Below are 27,418 nucleotides of genomic sequence, written 5' to 3' on the forward strand. Positions count from 1 at the left end.
GTCCGAAGCTGTTTTATTGAACTTCATCAGTTGTGTTATTTTCCTTTTGCATATGTCTATGTTTATAGACATGTTTCTGTTAATCATATGGCTTTCTATCTGCCTGAAGAGTTAGCTAGGCAGTAATCTTAAAACAAATACAGTCTGGTTTTCAGATTTTGCTTGGGCCAAATATAAAAATGAAAAGAGGCTTCTCTAGAGCCCATTTATGCAATAACTTTCCTGTCCATGGCCTGCATCCTTTAACAGAGTAGAAGAATTTATTGCTGATAGTATTAAAATCTGGTACAGATAATCAGTGGGTTGGAGTTAAAGGGGACAGAGACAGATAAAACAGAACTGATTCACTGGGAGAATGAGACTTTTAAGAGGAGACAATGTTATAACCAAAATCAGATTGATTTCCCAGCATTCAAAACTGGTTATGATTGTAAAGGGGAGAATTCTACAGAATATTAATTTTTAGCTGGACATTGTTTTTTTTCCAAATGGCTAGTTCTGAAAAGTCTTCACAGGTTTATTTTAAATTTTTAACTTTAACTTCTTGTAGGCATGGCTTATCTGCTAACATAAGAGTAGGAAAAACAGACTTTGGTTGGTAAGACTAGCTCAGCAACATTCATTTTTAGGGATAAAGAGATAATCCCTTCTCTGTGAGGTGATAAATTAGTTGATAATTCACTGACTGGAAATTCAAGGAATCAAGAATGACTAGTAGGAAAGACTTTTGAGAAGCTAAATGCCACAATTTGTGCACATGGAATAGTAGCTAGTTTATTTATCTTAATTTAATTTCCTCTCTCTTCTTCTCTTTTAACGCAAGCCCAAGGGATTTTATAACAAAGAGAGGAAACTAACTGAGAAAACCCAGAGTGTTTGTTTTTGTAAAGTGTTATTCATCTCTTGATTACATGACACAGATGACATAGAAAACTGCTGTGGTTTAGTCTGCTTCACTGAATGCAGTTTGTTTTCATGTCTGATTGCTTTTGTATTAATCCTACTTTTTAGCTGTGTTCTAACATGTTTTCAAGCCTTGTCTGCAAACTCTCAGGAATGCCTACATTCATGCTCATTATTGGCATAGAGGCTATGGTCACTTTTCCTTTCATGTTTTCTATTCTGATGAGACCATGAAGGTTCTGTAGCTTAAGGAACCACATTATTGTGGGGCTGCTGTAATGATGGATGGGGCTTCTAACATTGCCTATGTAGATGCAGCCAAGGCAAAAGCTGACAGTTCAGGAGTGTGGCCCTTAAAACACTCTAAAAGGTAACTAGTAAATGTTTGACTAGGACAAATACTTGGATGGGAAGAAAAACAATGGTCTTTCAGTAAACTAACCGGGTCTAAGATCTCTGCATGGTCATAGGAAATATTCTTCCACTATGGCTTAAGAGTCTGGAATTCTTAATGAACCCATCAGTTCTTGTCCAAGCTAGTTTTGAGCTAAATTGTGTTGGCATTGTAACAGCTTCAACACAGCTGATGTTCAAACCAGGAGAAACTTGGTGGCTTTTACTAAAATTTTCTTCCTGAAGTGAAACTCACATTTTCAACACAAAGCTGTGCAAGTAAAGGCACAAGTATTGGGTCAGTTTCACAAAGTACCAGGGTTCAGGCCATCTGGGACACATCATTACTTAAGATAAACTGAAGGACAAGCTCACAGAAATCCCAAGAAAGTCAGTTAAACTACCCATGCTTACTTATTATCAAACACTTCACCTCTTCCTCCTATTTTTTGTTCCACCTTTCTTTGTAGACTTGACTTCTCTCTGTTCTTCTCTCTGTTTTTTTATTTTCTTTTATCTGATACCTAACAAATGCACTATAAATATAGGTTGCCACACGTATTTGCAGTCTTAGTTGTGTTTCTGTCACTCTGTTTTTTCTGTCTGGTTGTGCCATCTCTCTGTCTCTTTAGATTCGCTCATGGCACTCAGTAATTTTCCCTCCTTCTAATTATTGGCTAGTTTAATAGTTTGACCACACCATACCATTACATGTTTTGCTATCATAGATGCCATATATAGTTTGTCTTTAATAACAGATTTTACAGACTATTGTAACATACAAATTTTATGGTACCTTATACAAAAGAAAGCAGCCTGTTGCAGAACCATTCTCCACAAACACATATTTGAAAGAACCACTAAAGCCTCCATTCCTTCAGAAAGCCTCTGAATTGCGAGAAATCCTTATTAGGGATTTTTTGAAGGAAAGGCTCAAAAGGGATCTCCCATGATATAAGCTTCATTCTGTTCCTGCTGCAGGCTACATTATCAGAATATTCTTCATAAATTTGTTGTCTTGAAACTAGCTCTTCTTTCAGCATCCTTCTCACATTTTCCAATAAGCCTGTTAGTAAACTGATTATTTTTAAAGACAATTATTAGGAGGCTGGATGTGTATTTTTAGATACCGAAATAAACCATAATGCTATACATTTCCAGGACTTTCCCCATTTCTTTTCAGTCTTGCACTTAGTGCTTTGCACAGAACACCACCTTTTCCTAAACAGATCTTGTTAAGAGAAGATAATCCAAGGAAGGATATAAATGTCATGGAATATTGGCTTCATGTAATTTAAAACATGCTGGATAAAATCTGAAGATTGACCTTTTTTTATTATTCTATAAGTGTCTGTATCCCATGCATCAGACTGTGGTCTGATCACAATGAGAGCAAAAAGTTTGTGTGGAGTCAAAACTGCCAATTAACAACAGTTGTTGCTCAAATTGTTTCTCCATTTCATTTCTGATTAACTATTTTCCTGTTTCCTTGCAGTTTTCCACTTGTCCCACAAAGTCACTCGGGTGGTTCCAGAAAGTGCTCTGCTGATTGTCCTCGGTCTTTTCCTCGGTGGCATTGTATGGGCAGCAGATCACATTGCCTCCTTCTCCCTGACACCAACCGTATTTTTCTTCTATTTGCTGCCCCCCATTGTTTTGGATGCTGGATATTTTATGCCAAATAGGTTGTTCTTTGGAAATCTTGGCTCCATCCTTTTGTATGCTGTCATTGGGACAGTCTGGAATGCTGCTACAACCGGTTTATCTCTCTATGGTGTCTATCTGACAGGAGTAATGGGTAAGTTTGATCTATGAAGGCACAGTTATGAATGCCACTGTATATGCTGTTAGATGGGTGTAAGTTACAATTTAACAACTCTTTCCACCAGAAAAATTCAATTTTAATGGGAGCAGTTTGTAATACCTTTGTCAAATTTAAGAATGACCTGAAAAATCTTACCTAAGGAAAGCAAAAAAGCTACTTGAATCCATGTCTCTTATATTGTCCTGCTCTAAACACGTGCGTACACTCTCAGGATAAAGCTCAGGATTCCTACTGCTAATGGACATTCGGACAAAAATACACACTGAAGGGCTGAATTCTTTCTGCTGTGATAGAAACCTTAAAAGTTACCGTGAAATGAAACTGTCTTCCTGAAGTCAGCTTTAGTATTATGTGTTATATTTATTATTATTTAATTTTTATTGTTATTTAGTATTTAATATAGCGTTGTTAATGTATTTAATGTTATTTAATGTAATTGTTATTTTATAATAAGTGTTATTTAGTATTAAGTGGCTACTGGGCGGGTATATATGCATGACCCATCTACACATCTCTTTTGCATCTTCTTAGTCTGGAAATTTTAACTGAAGATTTAGAAGTTTTACAGAACAAAGTAGCAGATGTCTTACTTAAAAAAAAAAGAAAAAAAGAAGCCATTTTAAAGGGAGCAGTCCAAATGGGCTTGAAAGGGAGGGTGACGCACAACTTCCTATGCCACAAATCCAAAAAGTGAGGGTTTCCAATTGCTTGTGCTTTTCCCAGAGAAGCCGTGGATACCCCATCCCTGGAAGTGTTCAAGGCCATGTTGGATGGGGCTCTGAGCAACCTGATCTAGTGGAAGGTGTCCCAGGTAGTGGAACTGGAGGGTGTAAGAGGTCCCCTCCAGCACAAACCATTCTATGACTCTAAGACACACTCTGTCTTAATTACACTGTGATATAAGGGCACAGGGCTGCTGGAAGAGGCACAGAACAGCGGTATTTAATCTCTACAGACTTTCATTTAAGACTCATGTTATGCAATTGCAGATGTTTGTAATATAGACAACTACGATAGATACATTTTAGATATTTACCTTATTATAATTCTTATTTTAGAAGCAACAACATTTTCTTTAGAAGACACAAAGGTGACAGCTCATATGCAAACACCCTTGACTTTTATAGGTAGATAAGAGGTTTACTGTGCTTTAAACAATATATTTCATCCACAATATCACATTTATAATTAAAATAAGGTTTTCAGGAAGAATATATATGACAGGGATATTGCTACTGCAGATTGGAAAAGGATTTCTTTATTTAAATATCCAAGATGCTTGGAACAATTTAAAAAATATGACCAAAAATATTTTTTGAAAATCCTGTTCTGGGAAATAAAATGTATAATAATTACTTTAAAAAATATGTTGCTATAAGTCATTTAAGTGAAAGGATTCATTCACGCATTACAACATGTGAAGTGGAAAAGTTGACTGTTTAAAAAAAAAAATTATTTTAGGTGAAAAAATCACCTAAATTATTCTTCTCTTCTCAATCTGTAAACAACTCTTGACTAACTGCAAAAGCTGGATTTGATGGTTACATTTTCTGCTTCATCAGTATGCAAATTTTTAGTGACAGTGTATACTAGACCTCTGAGCTTACAGCTACACAGGAGAATCATCCCCTACCACAGGTCACAGCTAAAGCTCTACAAGAGAAATATGGGGATGTTAATAAAGGCAAACAATAAACTGGCATGTCTGGAGAACTCGAATGTTTAGAAAGTGCATTATTGGTATACTGTGGGGACCTGTCTTTGCCATGAAGACCTACTACAGTTCTAGTTTCAGCTGTGAAAAAGGCCAGACAAGGCTGTCCCTGATTCAAACTATGTCATTCTCCAGCAAAGCTGAGCAGGAGTCTAAAATATCTACATGACACAGACTTACTAATCCACTAAATCAGTTGTGTTGACCTCCAAGAGGTCAACAAGATCTAACCACCACATTTTGAGAAAAACCTTGCCGTTGTTACTTGCTGAAGATAGGAGAATGCTGATATACTCAGTTTCTAGAAGAGTTCATTGTACCTTCTGGTTGAAGTTCTACGGCATATTTTTGTTTCTATTCCACTTGTTCTACAACTGAAGTGAATAATGCTAAAAGTAATGCCATTAAAATGTAGAAATGTAAATCCACTACAGACTAAGATGAGCTAATACCAAATGATTTCTAGCTTCACCATTTGATGGGCCTGTAGTATTGTCCATCAGAATAAGAGTGCATAATCCAAACTGGATTGCATAGCTTTCCTACATAAATAAAGTTAAAAGCAGCTCTTTGTTGGCATTCAAGACCATTGCAGATATTATAATTTGCAGAAGGAAAATGGAGAAAGTGATAATGATGAAGAAATCCTTCCTTAGAAGTGAAATAAAAATATTAGCACATTAACTGTTTAAGCATCAACCATATCAGTCTGCTTCCACAGAATAGGAAGAATTATGTAATACTAGATCTTCCAGGCTGATTGCAGTGAACTGTTCACTGTCTGCTGGAGAACTAACACATACAGTATTGTGGTTGTGACTAATGCTTAGAACAGGTTTTCCTGTACAATCTAGGTCACAGCTGCAATATGCTCAGTGTGTCTAAAAGTCTTAAACTGGGCCCAGTGAGCTTATCTTGACCAGGTGTCACTGATGAGCTGGAAGAAGCCATGGTACCAATCGAAAATAACTTCTGTTACTAGTCTAAATGAAAGTCTGATTTAGAAACTCCAGGCGTCTTGACAGCTTTGTAGGAATTATAGATGTGTCCTAATCTCCCCATAAATACTTACGTACTAGCTTTGCAAATCTTCAAAGAATGTACCAATGATTATAATTGCTAACACATAAAAGATAAGCAATCTCAGTGAGCCAATTTATTTTCAAACCTTGTGTTCTATTATACCCTGATATCTGATAGTTACTGTCATTGGGCTTGTTCCTTCCTTAGGCCTGCCTGAGAAGGACAACATTTGGTGGAACCGTTGCTTAGATTTAGGTTCAAGGCTGCTCTCACAATTCTTGGCACAGACTTAAGGTCACTGCCTCAACCCCACACTCATGCTAAAACAGATAGTCTGAGTCCTTGTTCACAGCCCAATATGTCCAAGTGTGAACAAGACTATTTATATTCTTGAAAAAATAAGGTAGTTATATGTCTGTGCAAACTATGAATTTCTGTTTTCAGGGCTGTACCAAGATCCCTGCAAACTATATAGAAATCCTTGTTGATATTCTGATTGGCATATAGCAGCTAAGAGAATATATATATCTGCAGCTCCACCAGATTACTGGGCTTTGTCACATATAACAGGGTGTTGTCCACTCATCTCTCTGACTACCCATATAAGTATCCTTTTCTTGAGTAAATAAGCCTGTGCCATTTTGTATAAAAAATATTTGGAATCTGGTTTTTGTTTCAATTACATTCTAAGCACATTTTGAATTTGGAAAATTATATTCCAGAGTTCTTTCTAGAGGAGTGGCCATATTGTTCTGGAAGTACCTTACAGGCACTATTGATCTTGTGGCTAGAGCTATGGACTGTCATTGTCTGACTCATGCTTCCAAACCATTTAATTAGATGACTTTCTTCTTTACCTGTAGAAATCATGCCTGATAATTCTAGGCATGGGGCTCTGCATTGTGTTTTAATGAATGAATTCTCAACCTGTTCTTTGCTCTTCCTCATATAATTTTTGGCACCATCACTTCTTAATGAACCTTGTTTCCTCCTCCATCCATTAACAAACAGAATGGGAATTTTACTGATCAGTAATCTTTTCCCCAGAAAAAATGACTGGGTTACCACTCTTGATTTCATGAAGAGGATAGATTTTGCAAGGTATTTAGGAAGTTGAGCAAAGCATTTTTTGTGGGTCTGCCTTTTCTGATACTTTTAAAATGACAGTGAATGTTTGTCTTGGTCTGTTTGCATAACTGAACAAAATAACCTTAATAACTAAAAGAAGGTTAAAAAAAAATACTGGGTTACACTGTCACCAGAGTTTTGTAGTTTAAAAACTTTTGAAATCATTGCCAAAATTCCTAAGGGGCTACAACACAAATATGTTAAGGTACATTTTGGTCCTTCATCTATTTTTATGGTCCACTTGCAGACAATTTTAACAGCCTCATGAATCCTAATTTGGGAACAAGTGGCTTAACCACATCTATCAGTGAGTAAGGAGGCCGCAATTGGTGTTCAGCTGCACTGAGTTCAGTTAAACACTGCTGTAGCAGTTCTTAGTGACCAAAACTCAAATTTGACCTGTGATACGAAATATTTTGGAACATTTACTGCAGAAGTCCTGGTAGGGTCCTCTTAATATCTTGTGAGTTCTCCGTTATCCTGGGATAATTTAGTCAACTTAGACAAACCATACCACACACAAATAGAAAGCCAGTTTAAATCTGGAACTGTCTTGCCACAAGAACAGGCCAGTACTGGTCCTGCTCCCAGAAACAACTTTGATCCACATGGGCCAATGCTGAATCCAACAAAATTTGTAGGATACAACATGACTCAGTGCAGAATGTTTTAAAGTAGTCATTGTAACACACTTTCCAGTTGATACCTCGACATCTTTATTTTCCAGTATTTGGCATTATCTCTAATATCCCAGTCTGTCATTACTATTGATAATACAGAGATGATTCTGCTTATAATTTGTTTGCTTTGGTTTTGAAGGTAAACTGAACTCTGGGCTGCTGGACTTCCTCCTCTTTGGCAGCTTAATTGCTGCTGTGGATCCTGTAGCTGTTCTGGCAGTGTTTGAAGAAGTCCATGTCAATGAAGTTCTGTTCATCATTGTTTTTGGAGAATCACTTCTGAATGATGCTGTAACTGTGGTAAGTAAATTATATATCCCAAAGTCACCCAAACTGTAGGGGATTTCTTCTGAAGTGCATTTTCCCCTTTAAAGAAACACTTTACTCTCTGAGTGTATCTACTCATGGGCTATTTTAGAGTAGTCATGGTGTTTTCTGTCTTGCTTACAAACACTGTATTGGGAAGATTAGATGCTGGAGCATGAAAGCTATTTGGAGCTGGTAAGTGACACAAAACACACAGTCCTGGGTTGGACACTTCAAATGAAGTTTCAGGGGTGCATATTGTATTTGCCTTTGGTGTTTAAGTAGGGCTTTCATGACTCAATGAAATTAGTTCCAGGGATTTTAAGCCTTCTTTTGCTCTTATTTTTTAATGCACATACTCTTTATTTATGTTATGCCCGTAATTTATATGCATACCTCAGCCAGTGAGAGAGAGAGAATACTCTTCAAAGTGTTTATGCCTGCTCCCTCAGTTTTACTTTGATCAGATGTTTATCAAGCAGATATATAACAAAGAGCCAATTTGAAAAAAAATTGTGTGACATTTTAGAAAGTTTCTGGTTTGCTGCTTTTTTTTTTTTGCAAACATTTTTTTAATTGAGAAAGCCTTTAATAGACTTAAAAGAATCCTAGATTTCTACTGATATTTTTATTTCGATTGAAACAACTTTTCTTTTCACACAATTTTTTTTTCCCAGAATAAAACAGTCAATAGTTTTGTAGTGCCGTGCTAGTGGTCAGGGACCAGGAAATCCTAAGGCAGAAAGATGCTATGCAACCAAGTTCTGTGCAGCTTCAGTTCACTTTTGCATCATTTCCTCTTCCTGCTTCTGCCTGTCTGCAAGGGAGGGTAAGAAATGTTCATTAGGCTCAGTGACGTAACTTTTTGTAGCCAAGGAAGCAAGGCACTGCAAAGTCACTAGCAGCAGCCTAACTGTTCACATGAGTTTGAAAATGACTGTATGGCTTCCAGAGAAACCTAATTGCCCTTGGATATCAGTATCATTAATACTTTTGGGGTATTGCCAGAAACAAATATTAAAATAAACCTCTGGTGAACTCAAGTATCAACATCCCTGGCTTTCAGAAGGAAAGGAGTTTTTTTTACTGTGAAATGAACACAAACAGTCTACAAATAAAAGAAAGTTTGATTGTTCATTGAAGAAAAAACAGAAGAGCAAGTATGATCCAGAATTAGAAAGCTCAGCCTCTGAGGAAATTTGAAACAGTGGAGTTACTACCTTGAGAAAGGAAAGACTTGAAGACAGAAAAAGTGGATGGTATAGCATTCTTTAAACATAAATATGTAAAAGACTACTGTTACAGAAAAAAAGTAACCTGTATACTGTGACTGGGTGAATACAATAAGAATTATCAAGTTTACCTGCAACAAGGAAAGCTGAGAAAGCCATAGTAAAGTTCTTCTCCACCACTGGAGGAAATAAGAGCAGATTAAATTGGCATGTGCCAAAAATGATGCTCTGTATCACACAATTTATGTATATATAAACCTCCTTAGGCACAGGTATGGATAAGGTGAATTCTTTACTTTCAGCTCTGTTACTGTTAGTCAGTTATTTTAAAAGTTTTAGCACAATTATTATATTCTCTTTTATGTTCAACTTATATATGTTCAACATATTTCAATTCAGTATCTTATTATTATCATCTTATTATTGTCTTATTAAGTATCTTATTTATCTTATACATGTGATTAAATGAATCTTTCAAAGACCTGTATTTTACAGCGAGAAGTGCTTTAGAAAACACATCTATATGTGACAATGCTTCCTATACATAGGGAACATACTGAAGTAAGAAAGGTAATGTTGTGAGGTGTTTGTTTGTCTTTTTCTAAATTTTTGTTTCTTCTTTGGCCACCACATTTCTTTTATTTTGAGAAAATATAAAATCCGCAAAATCTTCTCCCTCCAGACAGAATTTCCCTCAGTCAAACACAGTTTCAGACTTCATAATGTTGAGGCCCCTAAGGAGATTATTTTAATTGGCTCAGTTCAGGAGCAATTATTAAATTAGTCTACTTTTCCTTCCAGGTGCTGTACAACGTGTTTGAATCTTTTGTTGCAATAGGCGCACCGAATGTGACGGGGATTGAATGTCTCAAAGGCATAGGTGCGTAGAAGTGAATTCTGTATCACACAATTTATGTATATATGCAGTATTTTAAACAAAATATTATTATTATGCTATTGGCAACTGTTATTTTTCAGCCCTTTCCATTATTACTCATATTCACACACTTGTATGGCACAGACAAATGTCTTAAGAAAATAAGTAAATATTCCTGAGTATTTGGGAAACGTAATCACATCTCTTTTCTTCTGAGAAAACTCAAAATATCGTTTCCTTGTATTTAATAGCATTTCCTTAGTTTCAGCCTGTGCTCTCCCTGCATTCCAGGAAAGTCGAGATTGCATACGGGCGTTCTCACTCCTTATCACTGAAAACCATCAAGTAATGTTTGCCAGTAACTATCAAGAAATTCTGCCTAAAACTTTAGTCACTATTTCCCATTCCAAGCATTACATGAAACTAAATTATCTTATGAATAAATGTTTTAATAGTGACTTTGTCATATTCTACAATATGCTTTTTGTAAAAACATTTGTTTACAGCACATGGAAAAAAACAGTACACAGAAATGTAGTGGGGTTTGAATAAAAGTAAAATGGTGAGGCTTAACAGAAGTAGCCTTATTTTTCTAAAGAATGATACATTCACATACCAAGTGTTCAAAAGCCTTGAGCCTAGAAATGAATTTTGACATGTCCTCCAAAATTCTCTCTGATTTACTGGCTATTTGCTGTTCTCTCTCTGGAAGAGAACTAGTTCAAACCATTATATTTCTACAGTTTAAGCTGTGTTAGGTGTTTTATTTTTCAGTGTCATTCTTTGTGGTGAGCCTCGGTGGGACACTGGTTGGCATTTTCTTTGCATTCCTGCTCTCATTGGTCAGTCGTTTTACCAAACACGTGAGGATCATTGAACCTGGATTTGTGTTCATCATTTCGTACCTGTCCTACCTCACAGCAGAGATGCTTTCTCTTTCTGCTATCTTAGCGTAAGTCTCCTTTTATTACTGCCTATGAAGGGGATGAGAAGGGAATATAGTTTTTAAAAACATTGAAAGGAAAACCTAACTTATATGGGAACCACTATAGAATACGACACTCATTAAGTTTATGGTGGATAATACTATGTCCACACTGCACTATAGTGTGCAAATACTGTCATTCAGCCTTGAAAAGGAATGCAAGTTTTCCAGTATCTGCTGTGCAACATGATTCTTTCCTCTCTGTTACTAATAATACTTCAAACTTAGCAGTTGTCCATTTCTACTGACAACTCTCCCTATAATTTGTAACTAAAGCAATATTTTTCTAAGGCACCATGTGAATGTCACTATTGTCTGTTCTCTCGCTCAGTCTTGGCTGGCCATTAAGGTTTGCCTAAATGTTGCCTGTTTTGCCTTGAGTACCTCTGTGGTCTTTTTTCTCTTAGTATCCATCAATTCCTGGTACACCTTTCTTCTCAGTTTTGCTTGTCATGTTTGTAGATGTTTGTATTCAAGGTCTGAAAATCTTTCTGCAAACAGATCATTAGTTTAAGATAATGTCTAATGGAAACGAGATTTAAAACTTTGCATTGAAAGCAGTATGGTAATCTGAAGAGAATTAAAGTCTGTTATGTTCTAATGAAATGCTGTCTTCAGGCCTCTTGAGGTCATATCAGCATGTATGTTCGAGATATGCTTTTTACCTAGGGTAGACTCCATAAGTGCTCCTGAGTGTATCTTTTCTTAGGAATTAATGGTGGGGTTTTATCCCTTTGTGACAGACAGATGGAAATAATATTTAATGCTGCAACAGATATTTTCGGAACAATTGCTTCTTTTTCTAGGATAACCTTCTGTGGCATTTGCTGTCAGAAATATGTCAAGGCTAACATATCTGAACAGTCTTCAACAACTGTAAGATATACCATGAAAATGATGGCCAGTGGAGCAGAAACTATTATCTTCATGTTCCTGGGTATTTCAGCTGTGGATCCAGCTATCTGGACTTGGAATACAGCTTTTATTCTGTTGACTCTGGTCTTCATCTCAGTATATAGAGTTATTGGTAAGGGGGTGAACTTCCTGTTCTTTCATTGTACTGCTGTTGCAATCACATATTCTTAAGCCCTCTCCCCACAAAAATATTTGGAGTTCTAGGTTTGCTTCTTTTAAAACATTCTATTTGTTTTTGTTGAATTTATTGCTGGGTTTGGGTTAGAGTAGTGGAGTAAGCTCTACAGTAAGTTCCATCATATGCTGAAAACATAGCAGGATTTAATTTTTGATGATGTGTGAAGTTATGAGTAGCCCAGCAGTTAACATGGATCATTCAGTGGCTAACCTTTGTTGACCCAGCAAATGGTATTGGCAAAATCTCCCAGTAAAATGGACTTTGTTCTTTAACTTGCAGCCTAACAAAAGATGTGACTCCTGTCAGCCATATCTTTCCTTCAGCTCTTTCAATTTGGCACTAAAGAGATTGTCTTAAGCTAATGTTATGGTTGACTCGAGGTTTTAGACACACAATGATATCAGACCATACATAATTACACTGCAGGTTCTCTGGCTTAAGAAATAATTCTCAGGGACTGATGAAAATCTGAGTAAATAAGTCTGTGGAAGGTAGGGATCACCTATTGCCAATTCATAGGGTTTATATAAGTTTGCAAACATTTCAAAATACCAACTGTGATTTGCCCAGCTACATAATTCTGATGTAGTTTTGCTAAAATCACAAAAAAGGTGTAGAATGAAGTACTTGTAGAGAGTAACACATATGGCAATTTGGTGTATGTACATACACCTGGGAGTAAGTTAAACTAGTCTATTTGTCTGTTTGTCTCTACTTATATTCAAATAACAGGTCACGCACCTATCTAGCTGGCAGTTTTCCTAGATTCTGTGTTCTTATTCTGTCTAGAAGCTCCTGAGCTGAATGAAGTGCCTAGCTCCTTGTCCTCCTTTTCTAAACAGTCTGCAAGGATTGTTCATTTAGCTGCCTCTCAGTAACTGCTAATGTGCCTGAGGTGTTTAAAAGAGTTTTCCATGTCTTGTCTTTGACACTTTTTTTTTTTTGGAATGAGTGGTTAATAATCCTGTAATAGACGTGATCAAGTAAATAGTAAATATTCAGCAATAACAGTAAGCACCCACTAAAGTAACTGATCTTAGAAATTGACAAATTACTTAATACCTGATGATATTGGGCCTTACATAATTGCAGCTCTCATACCTTGGAGGAGTCAGATTGGTGGCATTTCCAAGGTCCACTCCAGAGGAGGCCGTTCTTACAGTGACAAGACACTCTTCTCTTGGCACAAGTTTGAAATTCTCTAAAAAGAGAAGTATCTGTTTTGTACTGGTTAACAGCCCTGGCCTGCTGCAGTGGCACACACATGCTGTGCCAGTTGCAGGAGTGGTGAAGCTGTTTTCCCTCTCTATGCTGGGAGTTCTGGGATACATTGAGACAGCTAGAGCTTTAGATCTCCTGCAGCAGACAGCATCTCACCTGTAGGTCTGAAGACAGTGACATAACTAGACAACCTTTCATAAGTCAATGACTTAAATGTCATTTTCATTGATTTGCAAAGGGTACCACACAAACTCCCAAAATCAGTGCTGTTTCAACCTGTTTCTGTTAACTGACCCTGTGCATATCACTGGTTACAGTGCTGGAAAATCTATTCTTTCTCGACGAATTTTGAAGGTCAGCACATGGCAGAACTTTCCCTGGAGTGCCTGTGCCGGAGGGCATCACTCTCAGAAAAGCTGCTGGCTCACAGAAGCAGCTTCACCTAATTCCTTTGGCTCGATGTAATGAGAAGGCACAAAGTGGGCAACATAGTGATTGAGAGGGGGAAGTAGATGCTGTAGATTGGCATAAAGGCAGTCTGGTGGCACCATTTCTGTTACACACAGTCGGGATATTGACGTTCCATAAGGTTATTTCTAGACATGCTGACATTTGCTTGTTACAGGTGTCATTATACAGACGTGGATTCTTAACCGCTACAGAACTGTCCAGTTGGAGATAATAGACCAGGTGGTGATGTCTTATGGTGGACTACGTGGAGCCGTTGCTTTTGCTCTTGTTGCACTTCTGGATAAGGACAAAGTGAAAGAGAGAAACCTGTTCGTCAGCACAACTATTATTGTTGTGTTTTTTACTGTTATTTTCCAGGTAACTTAACTTCTTAAGCACGCTTTTTTCAAGGAGAAGGAGTCCCCCAAAAGTACTGAATGCTTAAAGCAGTTCTCAGCTGAAGGTTGCATATTGATTCACTGAACCGAAAGCATAATTGAATTTGTAATTTTAGTAACAAAGATCCTATTTTATGTTTTCATATGGGACCACATGGGGCAAAACACAATTTCCTCTGTGCTAAAAATTGTTCAGTCTTAGCTGCTTGGTATTAATAGTGCCAAGTTAATATCTGATTAAACATCCTTCACCTCATGTGAATAACTATAGGGAACAGTGCTTTTAATGGGCAGATACAGTCATTAAGCCGATCTACCTGAGCCTCAGTCCTTGTTTTAAAATATAGCAGTAAGCAGTGGGACAAGAAAGTATTTAACATCCAAACAAAATAGCATTTTCTGGATGAAAACCAGTAATTTATATGAAAATATGTCAATAGACACCAGCTTGCAATTTTTTCTGAAATGTGTTACAGGAAGCTTAATTGTGTTCACAAACTCCTGAAACGTGGGGAAAATACCCCATTCAATGGCATAGGAAATACTTCTACTCTTCCACTACCTTATTTTTCCTATAGATTATATATTTTTCCACTGTTGTCTTTTCAAACCTTTGTAACAGAAGCTGAGGGTACTGCATTATTTTATTTTCTAGAAGGAATAAAAATCAACTGAGAAAGTATGAGAACCACCATATAACACACAAATATGCTTTATTTCTGTTTCACTGGCTGAAGGAAAGTCTAAGAAAACTTCCAAGTATTTATTGTCATGTTTCAATCCTTAGGGACTGACTATCAAACCTTTGGTACAGTGGCTGAAAGTGAAGAAAACTGAACACAGAGAACCAAAACTGAATGAGAAACTTCATGGCAGAGTAAGATATTTTAAAAAAAACCCCATGATATCTTTTGGATTTTTAGAGCACCTTAAGAGAAAACAAAAATGTTAGTGAAAATGTATTTTTTTGGATGGGAGCGGGCTATCAAATTTCAAGAGCAAAATCCTTCAAACATTTCAAAAGTTATTGTTAAGTTGCTGTTTGGTTTGAGTCCTGTGAGAGGGTATTCATATGAAAGATCTGGTCTTTTACTTGAGAATTCAATGGGGCTGGGAGTCCTGGGGAAGAGCACAAATGGAATATGCTTCTTTCTCTTCATCTAAAAGAAGAGAATGATTGATGAATGCTAGGGCAAAGCATGTCCAAGTAAACTTATTTTTTCCTTCTTAAAAACTGTTAATTTTTGGAAAAGGTATGAAAGCAGGTTTTGTAGCCTGCTTTCAAGAAAGATAGATAGTTCGATAGATAGATATCAAGAAAGATAGTTCGTTGCCCAGTACAGAATAATTATAAAATGAAATTGCAGATTAATGACAACAGTTTTAATTCAGTGTGAATGTTGTGTGTCCCTGGATTTCTTTAGCCTTTTAGAATATTTTGAAACAAAGTCTCTTCTAATTCACTTTCACACCACATTATAAAGTTTTCATTCAGTAAAAGAACACATAAATTTTCAATATAAATATAGGTTAAAGGATGGAAGACTATATGACATTACGGAGTCATCAAGGTTGGAAGAGACCTTTAAGAACATCTAGTCCAACCATCAATCCAGCACCACCATAGTCAGCCCTAAACCCTATCCCCAAGTGCCACATCCAGACAGCTCTTGACTTCCAGAGACAGTGACTCCACCACCTCCCTGGGCAGCTTATTCCAGAGCCTACCACTCTTTCAGTGAAAACTTTTTTTATGATTATCTAATCTGAACCTCCCCTGGCACAACTGAGGGTCATTTCTTCTTTTCCTTTCACTTGAGACATGGCAGATGAGAGTGACCCCCACTTTACTCCTTCCAGGTAGTCATAGAGAGTGATAAGGTCTCCCCTGAGCCTCCTTTTCTTCAGGCTTAACAACCTCAGCTCCCCCAGCTGCTCCTCACAGGACTTGTGTCCCAGACCCTTTGCCAGCTTCATTGCCCTTTTCTGGACATGCTCCAGCGCCTCAATGTCCTTTCTGAAGTGAGGGGCCCAGAACTGGACACAGGACTAGATATAAGGCATCACCAGCGCCAAATATCAGCCAAGTTGTTCCAAACCTAGCATCTGTATATTCTGCAGTAATCATTCAGAGTGAAATGTTAATAACCATCCACAGAAAAAGGCCAAACTGTACCTGCAGTTGCCTTGGTTTGAATCAAGAATTATAAGCTTCCAGATTTCGATCAGCCATCTAATATACTCAGTATGAAATTTTGCCCTGGTTATTAAAAGAATGGTGCCTACTTTTACTCTGAGGGGAGTATGAACTCCTGAAACATCTAAAAAGAATCACTGGGGAAATTGTTCAACTGAAATAATCACCTACACTAATAGTGGCAGATGTGCTTCATAGGGCAGAAATGGATGGTAAAATGAGTCCCTAAAAAGTTTTAAAATTGAATGTTAAAATGGAAGTTTATAGTACCTTCTCCTTGAGACACTTGTAGTTCAAGACTTAGTGAATTTATAAAGAACTGGTTAGAAAGTTCAGGACCTTTGAAGAAAAGCTTATAGTAGCTGGTACTTCTGTAAATGGGAAAAAAATTTTTTTAACAGCCATAAAATTATTCTGCATAGTTACCTGGTCTAACTTGAAATAAATTGAGCTATTTTCTAATTATGCTTTTTTATTTCTGTAAAGATATTAATTCCACTCTCACTTTCCTAGGCCTTTGATCATATTCTTTCTGCTATAGAGGACATTTCTGGACAAATAGGGCATCATTATCTGAGAGACAAGTAAGTAGTAACTAATTTGTAATCTCTAAATACTGCTAGGAAATATTATCTGTATATTGTAACTTTTTAAGCCTGTGACCTTAGGGAAAGCAAGGATGTTAAATGTAGTTTAAGAGGTTACATACTGAAAATACTGGAAATACAGCAAATGTCAAAGCAGTGTATTTTTGTCCCCTTACACAACTAGAATCTTTACTTTCTCTCCCACAGTTCAGATTATTCCTTTTCAGGTGCCTCAGTTCACATACAGGGGTGTTCTCCCAAGATTAGAGAATTGACTATTTGCACAAGTTTTCACCTAGAACATTAATGTTGGTTTTTCTTTGTAATACTACATTTCATGAACACTATTTATGTGTGGAGGCACTGAAAAACCTCACGTACAAATATGCTAGCTGTTTATCCTATTTCTACAAGGATGTGTTCAACAACTCTCAAAGTGATGGCAGAGGGTGCTTTGAAATTACTCTGACAGTTTCAGCCTGTTAGCCTGAAACCAATAATGAACCCTCCCCTCTGTTTGTAGTTGATTCATCTTGAGAGAAGCAGAATTACTCAGTTGAAAGATACACCATTTCCTTTAAAGTACATGTGAAGAGTTACCCCTGTGATGGGCACACTTCCATACCTAGATGAATAAATGGGGAAAAAAGGACATTAAATCTGGACATCCTTAAGAGTGTTCTTTGAAGTTAGGCCATTCTCTCCCTGGAGTTAGGTCATTTCATAGGTGCAGACAGTCACAGTTTTGACCTGCTAACCTCTTGCTGGCTCAACATGCCAATTCCAATCCAAAAGTCATGTGGTTGTGTTAGCTTTCTGCAGAGCACTCCCCTAACCCTTTCTTAGAAGCTGAGTCTATTAGCTTAAGTTTAGCATTATACTCATGCAATACAGTACAACTCCTAGGCTGGAGCTAGCTCGTACTGGAGCTCAAGTAGAATTCCTCACCTGCATCCAGTTATAGAGACAACCTACTTCCTTTCCTTTTGCTCTTCGTTCATTTATGCAGTGAAGAATTTTCCTGAGGCACTCCACACAGAACATCTTCTTTCTTTTGGTCTAAGTTTGTAGTTTAATTTTGGGGAATAAATTTGAGTAGGCTATATATAATACAGGTGAATACATCTTGTGTTTTGATATATTGCCTCAAAGATGGAGCTATATTTTTAAAGTGGCAGATTAGTGTGTGACTTCTTGCATGTCAGACAGTAATCCCCTTGAGTAAGAACAGAAGGAGTAGCTTACTGTAGATTCATGGTTGAGTGTGTGGTTTGATGACTAATGTATTTTGAATGAGACCATCTTAAGCCTGCTTTTTGGACTCTATGTACATGAAAGTGCTGCTTCCATAAGGAAATGGCAGCCCCTAGCATCCTCACTGATGGGTTGAGATGTGGCAGCCTGAATTACAGCCTGCTGGTCAGCTGTTCTGGCTAGAGAAGAGGAATAGTGATCAATTATGTGAATAATATTTAATACAAAAGGGTTTAAGCAATTTGAATCAAAAGTTGTAAACTCAAAATGGCCATTGGGCAAGATGGATAAAGTCACTCTGAGCAATAGTCTCCAGAGCTGCCTCATGCCCTTCAGACGAAGTGTCGAGGAAGTTAGAAGAAAGTACAACAGCCTTTATCTTCTGAACCCTAAACGTGACAGGGCAGATACCCTACTATCAGACAATCTTGGAAGTGTAATTCGTTGAAAATACACATGGCTACTATCCCTCAGAGCAGAGAACATCAGTGGCATGAATAAGGCCCTCTCGTAGAACTTCTGGAAGGGCACCGCTACTCTGAACTCATTTTCTGGTCTGGCTTCTACAATAGAGCTGGGGAAAAGAAGATCACTTTCCCAAGGAGGGACAAAAATTAAATATAATCAGAAGTGGAAAAAAAAGGTAGCATGATCTCCCAAAGTATAAAATGTGTGGCTGACTCTGAAATGGGATACTGTAATCATAGCACTCTTGCAGTAGTGTTGGGTAAGTGAACTGATTAAATGCTTTGTGACAGCTGCGTAAGTCTGTACCAGGCTTTTCCTTAACTTTCTTTATGCTAATTGAAAAGCTTCAAGACACAAATCCCTTGCATTCCTCTGTTCACCATCTTTTTCAAAGTGTTTAGCTCAAAAAATATCATTTATGCTAAATTAAAAATGCTTTGAAACTAAAATTGCTTGTTGCCATTAACACAGTTTGTTTAAATTATCAGGTGGTCCAATTTTGATAGGAAATTCCTCAGAAAAATACTGATGAGAAGGTCTGCCCAAAAATCAAGAGACCAAATCCTTAATGTTTTCCATGAGCTCAACTTGAAGGATGCAATTAGCTATGTTGCTGAGGTACTTATGAACACTTGTTGACATATTATAGCATCATTTGGAATTTGATTTTTTAAAATTTATAATATAACCTAAAGTTGATATATTGCAGGAGATGCCTATAGGAAAACTATTTCCATCTCTGCTCTGCTTTTTTTTTTTTTAAATGTGTTTTGAGTGTCAGTATTGCCTGTTTGAGAACTACTCTCCGTATTGTGCCTGATTGCAAAATACTAGCATATTGTACTTAATGTCAGTGTACATTTCTGTTGGATTTTACTGAAGATCTTTGCTTCTATATTCATTACATGAAAAAGATACTGGAATTCTGGAGGGACGCTGTCTTTCTAAATGTGTCAACAGAGTCTGGCTCCTGCAGGGTAGTGGTTCTATGTGATGATGAATCTGATTTGAGGAAGCTCTCTTCCAAATGATGTGCATATGTGGCCAAAGTATGGGACTGCTAATCTCAGTCTGCCAGATCATTGGAACACACACACACACACAAAAAAAAAAAAAGGGAATGTAACTTTAATTCAATGGAATCATAACCCCCACCATTCAATAATTAGGGTTAAATATACTACAAATATCAAATGCAATTAAAGAATTGTAAAGTTAGGGAAACATCAGACTTGCAACAGGAGAAATTTTGAAAGGAGAAGGGAAGAAAGTTTCTGACTTTCTGCAGGAGTACCATTCCCAGACCAGAGTAGTGTTGCCACATTTTATAAGAATTCCTAATTTTTTCAGTAGGAAACTAGTCACCTTAGTTCAAACGGCCACAAATGTGCAGTATTGATACAGTGTAAAGAATAGATTTAAATGGAATAATTTTAGAAGTGATCTTTGAAATTATAATCTATCCATGCCCATAATCTTGAGTTGAACTAATCTTCACAGGTGATATATCAGTTAATTTCTTTAATTTAAATAAAAAACTATTACTATGATTTATACTACTACTACTACTACTACTACTACTACTGGTAAGATTTTTTTTCTTTTTTTGAAAATGAGCTACAGCCAGGCAGTCTTCTTCCAAGAAAACATAAAATTTTGGAGATTGAATTCAGAAACAAGATGAAATTCAGAAATTATGTTAGTATGAAAGATGGAGAATAGTTCACAAGACAAACAAATTCTTCCTTTTGAGATTTTTTTAAATTATCCATTTGGTTTTCAGACCATCTGAGCTCAAGAACTAATTTTCTTTCTTGTGATACTTTCTGGGTCACACCTCAGAGGAAGAAAGTTGGATAATGACTTTGATGCGGATGACCATGAAACTCATGTTCAGATTCATTGCTGAATCTGTTCAGTAGATTTGTTACAGTGTTTCATCTCTTTAACAGATGCAAAGGTCTTTATAGGTCACTAACACATGCAGATTTAGGATCAGAATTTTTATCCAACAGTATCCTTGATCCCATATAGTAAAGACAGATTACGTTAGATTATTAATTTTTTAGGAGATGAAACACAAGGGAACTGCCTTTTGTTACCTTAGTCCAAATGCTATTTGTGTATATTGTTTCTTGCAGATAAATTCTATTGTGCAGATGTGTACTGATCTGATAATAATAGACAAAGAAATTGAAAATCTCCAAGTTCTACAGAAATTTTGTAACATATTTTCTTCCAGCAGAAATTAATTATGAGTTGTGAATCCTAAAGTCATTTCACCATTCTCACTTTAATATTTGGTTCAGTGACACACTGCTTTAACAACTTTTTCTTCACTTCTCAAATATATCTTTGAACTAAATAGCTATGAATTACAAGCTGACATTGAAATTGAAGATATTTCTTCCAGGACAAGTAAAGACCTGCCTCTCCCAGCTACTCACTCTCTTCTTACTTGCAAGAAACTGAGGAGTTTAAAAATGATTTTATATCTTTTTCTTTGTTCAGCTCTGCTGTTATGCTGAATCTGTACAATAAATAGGAGTTGAGAGAGTTCAGTCTCAATCTAAGTAAAATCTTTACAGTTCAGAAGGGAGAACCTCAGCCAAGAAAAATGAAAATAATCCAGAGCAACTGAACAGAAGTGACTTAAAATACTCATGGTTCATAACTTGTTCTGGCTAAAATTCCTTCACTGATGATATTGTATGATGTATGTATAAAACATTCAACTTGATTTGAAAAGAAAGTCAGGTTCACTTAAGAAAATGGATTGGGACGATGTTCTTCCAGAATTCAATTTTATAAATCTCAAGTTTTCTGCCTGCAGAGGCCAGAGTATATTTCTTAAGCCCATTGGTAGCCCACATACTGTGATACATATGTGGGCTACCACAGCAAAAGAAAGCATTTATTTGGTTTGTTCCACAAATATGAAAATGTAAAGGGAACACAGTACAGTTAAAGTTGGAGAAATGTAGATAAAATCTCTCTTCTGCAAGGGAGATGATTTTCTTGATTATAACTGTTTTAAATGTAGACACCTGCTATGTGATTTCTCTCTGCTGTGATTCAAAACCATAGATGGTTTCAGCCTGTGTAACCACAATGTCACTCAACAGACACTTTTTAGCTAAACAGGAGATTACTTAAGGTGTAGGGAAAACTATGAAGACGTAAAACTGAGTTTTTCCAGCAGTTCACTTCTGTGACACTAGTTTTAGAACAGAAAGAAAATCTCATCTCTTCAATATCTCATCTTGCCATGCTACAACCTCTTTCTAATAGTCTTGTAGACTTCTATCACCACTTAGTATTTGCTGCTTCCAGTCTGGTAGAGAACAGAAAACTTAGTGTTGTGTCTGAAAATGCTTCTGATAGTGTAGTGATGTGTTGATACATGAACATCTGTATGTATATCCCTATGGACTTGGCTTGCAACATTGTACAAAGTAAAATTGCAAATCTATTGAGGCACAAGAAATCATTCACCTTTTCAAAATCAATTTATAAGACTGCAATAGGTTTTCTTGTTGCTTTGTTTGTTGGGATAATGACACTCAACGTAAAGAAACCATAAAACCAAAAAATGGTTTTTATCTGTTACAACTCCTCCAATGCTTCTTGTTCCATTTGCATAAATACAGTCTCACAAATTACCTGTATTCTGATACACATTTTGCCCTAGGTGTTTACAGCTGTAATATGTCTTGTTTCTTTCCATGACCAGGGAGAACGTAGAGGTTCACTGGCATTTATTCGTTCTCCAAGTACAGACAACATGGTAAATGTGGATTTCAGCACTCCACTCCCGAGCACTGTGGAAAGCTCTGTCTCCTATTTACTGTAAGTAATGTGGACTGACGGGGTGGTATACGAGAGGAAATCGAAACACTGCTAAAAAACTGAAGAATGCAAATTACAGGGGCTTCAGTCACTATTTTTTGAACTTTAATTAATAGTTTCTCCCACAGAAAATGGGTATATATGGATTTATATAGTTGTATTTTACACACAATTTTTTTCAGTAAAGGCTGGTAAGATGAAGCAGACATCCACATTAGAGTTGTTTCATTTGCCTTTGGTTCACCCACTATTATATATAGGGCTAGATGCTATTTCTGTGTCTGCTCCAGAAAAAGTAAGGAGAGAGGCAAGGAAAATAATTGCCCCTTCTTTAACTTTTTGATGAATCTGTCACTGAACAGACCATGTGTCATGTAAACTGTAAAATTAATTAATACTACATCCCCCGGAAAGACAAAAACCAATAATCTTTTCACATTTCCCATAAGGCATTTGCTCACTCATTGTCATTTAGCCAGTTCTTAGTCTTCCTTTTTTTTCTTTTTAAACTTCATCTTCTCTTCTCCATTTCATTCCTTGTCTTCCTGGTTTTTTTTCCTTCCTCTTCAGCAATCACTGATTTTAAAAACCACTGCTTGTGTTTTTCTTCAGGAGAGAAAAAGCTGGACCGGTTTGCCTTGACATGCAAGCTTTAGAGCAGAGGAGGAAAAGTATCCGGGACACAGAAGATACCCTCGCTCATCACACCCTACAACAGTACCTGTATAAGCCCAGGCAGGAGGTGAGTGCAAAAGGCTAGCATTGGACTGTTTTCCAATCTAAAACTAGGAGGAAATAGGAACCAAAGCTTGTGAGTGAAACTCAGAAGGAGAGAACCCACTGCAAAATCCACACGCTTGAGGAAGACAGGCTCTTTGTGTGACTTCTCATTTAAAAACATGCCTTTTTAGAAGAACTAGTACCTTTGAAATCACTGGGGCCAGTGGAATGCAGAACTGTGTCCAGCAAAGGTTCTGATCAGGATTAAATGAACTGAAGTGATTGAGACACATATAGGGAGAGGCTTACTTTGAATAACAGTCCACTCTTACTCACTTAAAATTCCTGGACTTGTTTAATGAAGAAGAAAAAAAATAGGAGTTTCATTAATGCCTTCAGAGTAGTCTTTAGTTCATTCTTTCTTATGGAGTTGTTTACATTTTCATGACACTGATTGAATGCATTGATTCAGGGCTTTCATTTGTATTTCTAAATAAATGAATATTGTCTTCCCTTCCTGGCCACAGCACAAACACCTGTACAGTCGACATGAGATCATGCACAGTGAAGATGACAAACAAGACAAGGAGATTTTCCATAGGACAATGAGGAAACGCTTAGAATCTTTCAAGAGTACCAAACTAGGAATAAACCATTCCAAGAAGCTCAATAAAATCCACAAACGAGACCGGGGCCAAAAAAGGGTAAAATACTTTCACAAGGAGCCAGATGTAGCCACCTATTATGCAAACTTATGGGTGGGAAGGGCAGGGAGGACTCTGAAGGGTCCTATGGTCCTGCATTTATCTCTATCCTATAAAACTTCATGAACTTAGAGGACCTAAGCAAGAAGAGGTTAAACTAGGAGGTAACTCAAGGGGCTTCTTCTCACATTCTGCACTTCTCTATGCTTTGGGACTCTTCTTCTGGGTGAGAGACTTCTGATCACTCGAAAAACAACAGACCCTGAACCATGCTACAATGCTCTGGGGAGATTTTGTAGGATAGAGGTAGCAGGGTAGCTCTACAGCATGGAGCATTCAACCAAATTTGTATGAAACTAAGAGGGAACACACAGCATAAAAAGAGCCAAAATTTCTTTTTTTCACCCTGTACACACTACAAGTGTAGGTGGGAAACTAGTGGCATCCATATTGAGTCTCAAGCAAAGATTACAATGGATTTCAGGGTTATTCTGCTGGACTCATCATTTCAAAGGGTGTCACTGCCATTGCTATCTGATGACATTAGCATTTTTGGTCACTGTTTGCTTTCTTTTCAGAGAAACAGCAGTGTCATACCAAATGGAAACATTCCTTCAGAAAATCCAGTACAAGATTTTACTTTGAAGGAAAAAGGTAAAAAGACTCTTAGACCGTTTTCATTAACTGAATTTTACCAGCTACATTGCCAGTAAAGTATCACTAAAAGATTTTGTGATATGCAACAGCAAATCTGATAGTAAAAAGGTACTTTACTTCTAGTCATAGTTCAGAACTCAGAGTGGTGATCTGCTTCATGCTTAAGTGCAGTGTTTAGAAGTTGTTTTTTTAGGAATCTGGATGAAAAACAAAATTTTAATTGGCTTTTTTGCTCACATTTTTAAAATATATTTAAATTCTGTGAACAAAACAATGCAGTGGCTACAATATAAATGAACTTTCAGTTTCTGTTTGGATAAGATACACGGAGCTGCTAACTTTTTTTCATCATGGCAGGATATGTCTACCTAGAACACCAGCCATATAAAATTCAGTAGGTGAGATGACATTCTTATCTGAGTTAAAGTCCACTGTTTTCGAAGGGTCTGAATCAGAGGTGAGGCTAAGCAAGCATGATATAACTCAAGGAGGGCGTAGCTTTGGAAGGAAGCCATAGTCAGGTCAGTTCTAGCACCGCTTCACCCTTCATGAACGGATCTATCACATGGGTTAGGCTTGGAAGTATAATTGGAAGTTGATCAGCCTAGGGACTACCCCTAGCAAAAGTTGGTTTTGCATATAAAGCTCCTAATTCTTTCTTGTCTTAGCCATTTTTTGGCATTGATGTCAGGCGTGGCAAGATGTGATGGGTGCTAAGATGTTTGTTATACAATTATAAAATAATACATGTCGCTTCAAAACTGAAATGTGGTTAAATGCCACTGAACTAACTTTGATTTATGTTTATGCCTGCAACTCCTTGACCTCAAAGACACCTCAAATAAAATAGAGAGGGATTTATCTTTTCGCAGTAGCTCCAAGCAAACATATTTTTCCTTATGTATCTTCCTTGAATCATTTACCGTTATTTTTGTTTGACTGAGAGGGACAGTACAGGCTGGCTCCCCAAGTGTAAGATTCTAGAACTACTTTGCATGGGAAGAGCTTTCCAAATACTTATTAGTAGGTCATTCAATATTGTCTTATTAAAGAACTCTGCATAGAGATGTTATCATCTACTTAAAATCAAAAAAGTTTAATTGGAAGACAGTCTTCCAATTAAAAGTGGTTTAGCAGCTATTGCAAAACTTATTCTACTGCAGTAAAAGCAGCAATGACCTCATTAAGTTTGAAATTAGTCATGACTAATGCTGACCTGTGTCAAGTGATGAAAATCCTTGTTAAAGATATATTTTTGATAACGATGCCAGGATCAAACCAGCATGTAATAGCATTTTCTATTAGAACTGATACAAATCTCTAATCAAATTGCACTTCCTTTTTTTTAATTTTCTTTTTTCCCCTCCAGATTTGGAGTTTTCTGAATCAGAAGAAAATAATGATTATGAGACTTTGCATCTAGGCAAAGGAGTTGATTTCCTGGCTAATGTGACGAAACAAAATTTCACAGATACTCCTGCTGGTAAAAATATTTATTACCTACAAAGGTTTTTTTTTTTTCCCTCAAATATTGCAAAATCTACTAGAAATGCTGATGAGTTAGCCTGGGGTTTTTGTTTGTTTGATTGAGTGATTTTATGTGTTCTATCTGAAAATACATTGGCTTAATATTAATGTTAACATAAAGATTTTTGGATATCTGGAGGTATGGAGAGCATCACATTTGAAACTGATAGAAGTTGTGAACATGACTACCTAAACCAGTTTTAAAGCCACTAAGCATTTTTAGCAACAGAAAATGTTATTTTAGAACTGTCTTATCTCAGAAGACCAGTCAACACTAGTCCTTCGGAATTGTTTTTCACTTGCACTGGAACTTCATTGTGATAAATTTTGTTCTTCTTTTTTCAGGCAAGATCTCTCCTTTTATATTGACACCCCCTTCAGATCCTTACAGGCTTATAAAAGTCACTGAAAAGGGCAGATTTACAGCATTTCTGGAGCACTCAATGCCCTTGATTTCCAGCCCTGAAAGGCTCCAAAATTTTAGATTGGAAGCTTATAACTATATATAACAGAAAGCACATCATACCATTTATGGAGTTATAAAATTTAGTATTTCTCTTCAGCACTTCTGTGTTTAAATTTTTCAGCATGCCACTGTATGCTTCATGTGTAACTTGAGGCCTACAGCGAAGAAATACATGTCTGTACTCTTGAGGCAGACACCCTGAAATGCATTTTACACGTGACACTGTTTCATGACAAATTCTATGTCTGAGTATGTATAAAGACACCCAGAAATAAGTGGATGGCAAGATGCAAAATATTTATGTAAAAGCTCATCAAACTTGATAACTGTATGAACAGGCTCCTGTATCTTACTTTTGACTATCTTGTGGCCTGCCATAGCTACCTCAAACTCATCTGTTTATGGAATGGTGAAGGTTTTTTTTCATTTTTTTCCCATCTCTTATTTCTTTTTTATGGATTTGATTTGAATTTTCTGCAGTGATTTCATGTTGTGCTTTTTTTTTTGCTTAACATTTATGGACTGATTACTTCTTTTATTCATTTTATTTTTTGTCTCCAGATATCCCTAACATAATTGCATGTTCAATGTGACCTCCAATTTTTCTCTTTAATTGAAATCCAATATATATCTAGCAATAACCAAGGTATACGTGTGTGTAATGGTCTGTGTATTGACTTAGTCACATCCATACCGGCGTGTATCTGCCCATTTTTTCCACCAACAGCCCTTCTCCTTCTCTTGCTGTATTATCAAGAAAT

At 36.8% G+C, this 27,418-nt stretch overlaps 1 protein-coding gene across 2 annotated transcripts in view; it reads left to right on the forward strand.

Annotated features, from left to right (window-relative positions):
* SLC9A3 (solute carrier family 9 member A3) overlaps positions 1-27,418 on the forward strand; it is a 53,155-nt gene that overhangs the window by 22,830 nt on the left and 2,907 nt on the right. For both annotated transcript variants that reach the window (XM_010398573.1, XM_010398572.1), the window contains exons 2-15: positions 2,792-3,094; positions 7,806-7,966; positions 10,006-10,084; positions 10,856-11,033; positions 11,873-12,093; positions 14,006-14,208; positions 15,016-15,105; positions 16,939-17,009; positions 19,223-19,352; positions 22,468-22,583; positions 23,196-23,325; positions 23,831-24,007; positions 24,586-24,661; positions 26,034-26,147. In XM_010398573.1, coding sequence (XP_010396875.1) covers positions 2,792-3,094; positions 7,806-7,966; positions 10,006-10,084; positions 10,856-11,033; positions 11,873-12,093; positions 14,006-14,208; positions 15,016-15,105; positions 16,939-17,009; positions 19,223-19,352; positions 22,468-22,583; positions 23,196-23,325; positions 23,831-24,007; positions 24,586-24,661; positions 26,034-26,147 — 2,049 coding nt within the window. The remainder of the gene's footprint in view (positions 1-2,791; positions 3,095-7,805; positions 7,967-10,005; positions 10,085-10,855; positions 11,034-11,872; positions 12,094-14,005; positions 14,209-15,015; positions 15,106-16,938; positions 17,010-19,222; positions 19,353-22,467; positions 22,584-23,195; positions 23,326-23,830; positions 24,008-24,585; positions 24,662-26,033; positions 26,148-27,418) is intronic.

The sequence above is a fragment of the Corvus cornix genome, chromosome 2, assembly GCF_000738735.6.
Source record: "Corvus cornix cornix isolate S_Up_H32 chromosome 2, ASM73873v5, whole genome shotgun sequence".
Classification (NCBI taxonomy): Eukaryota; Metazoa; Chordata; class Aves; order Passeriformes; family Corvidae; genus Corvus; species Corvus cornix.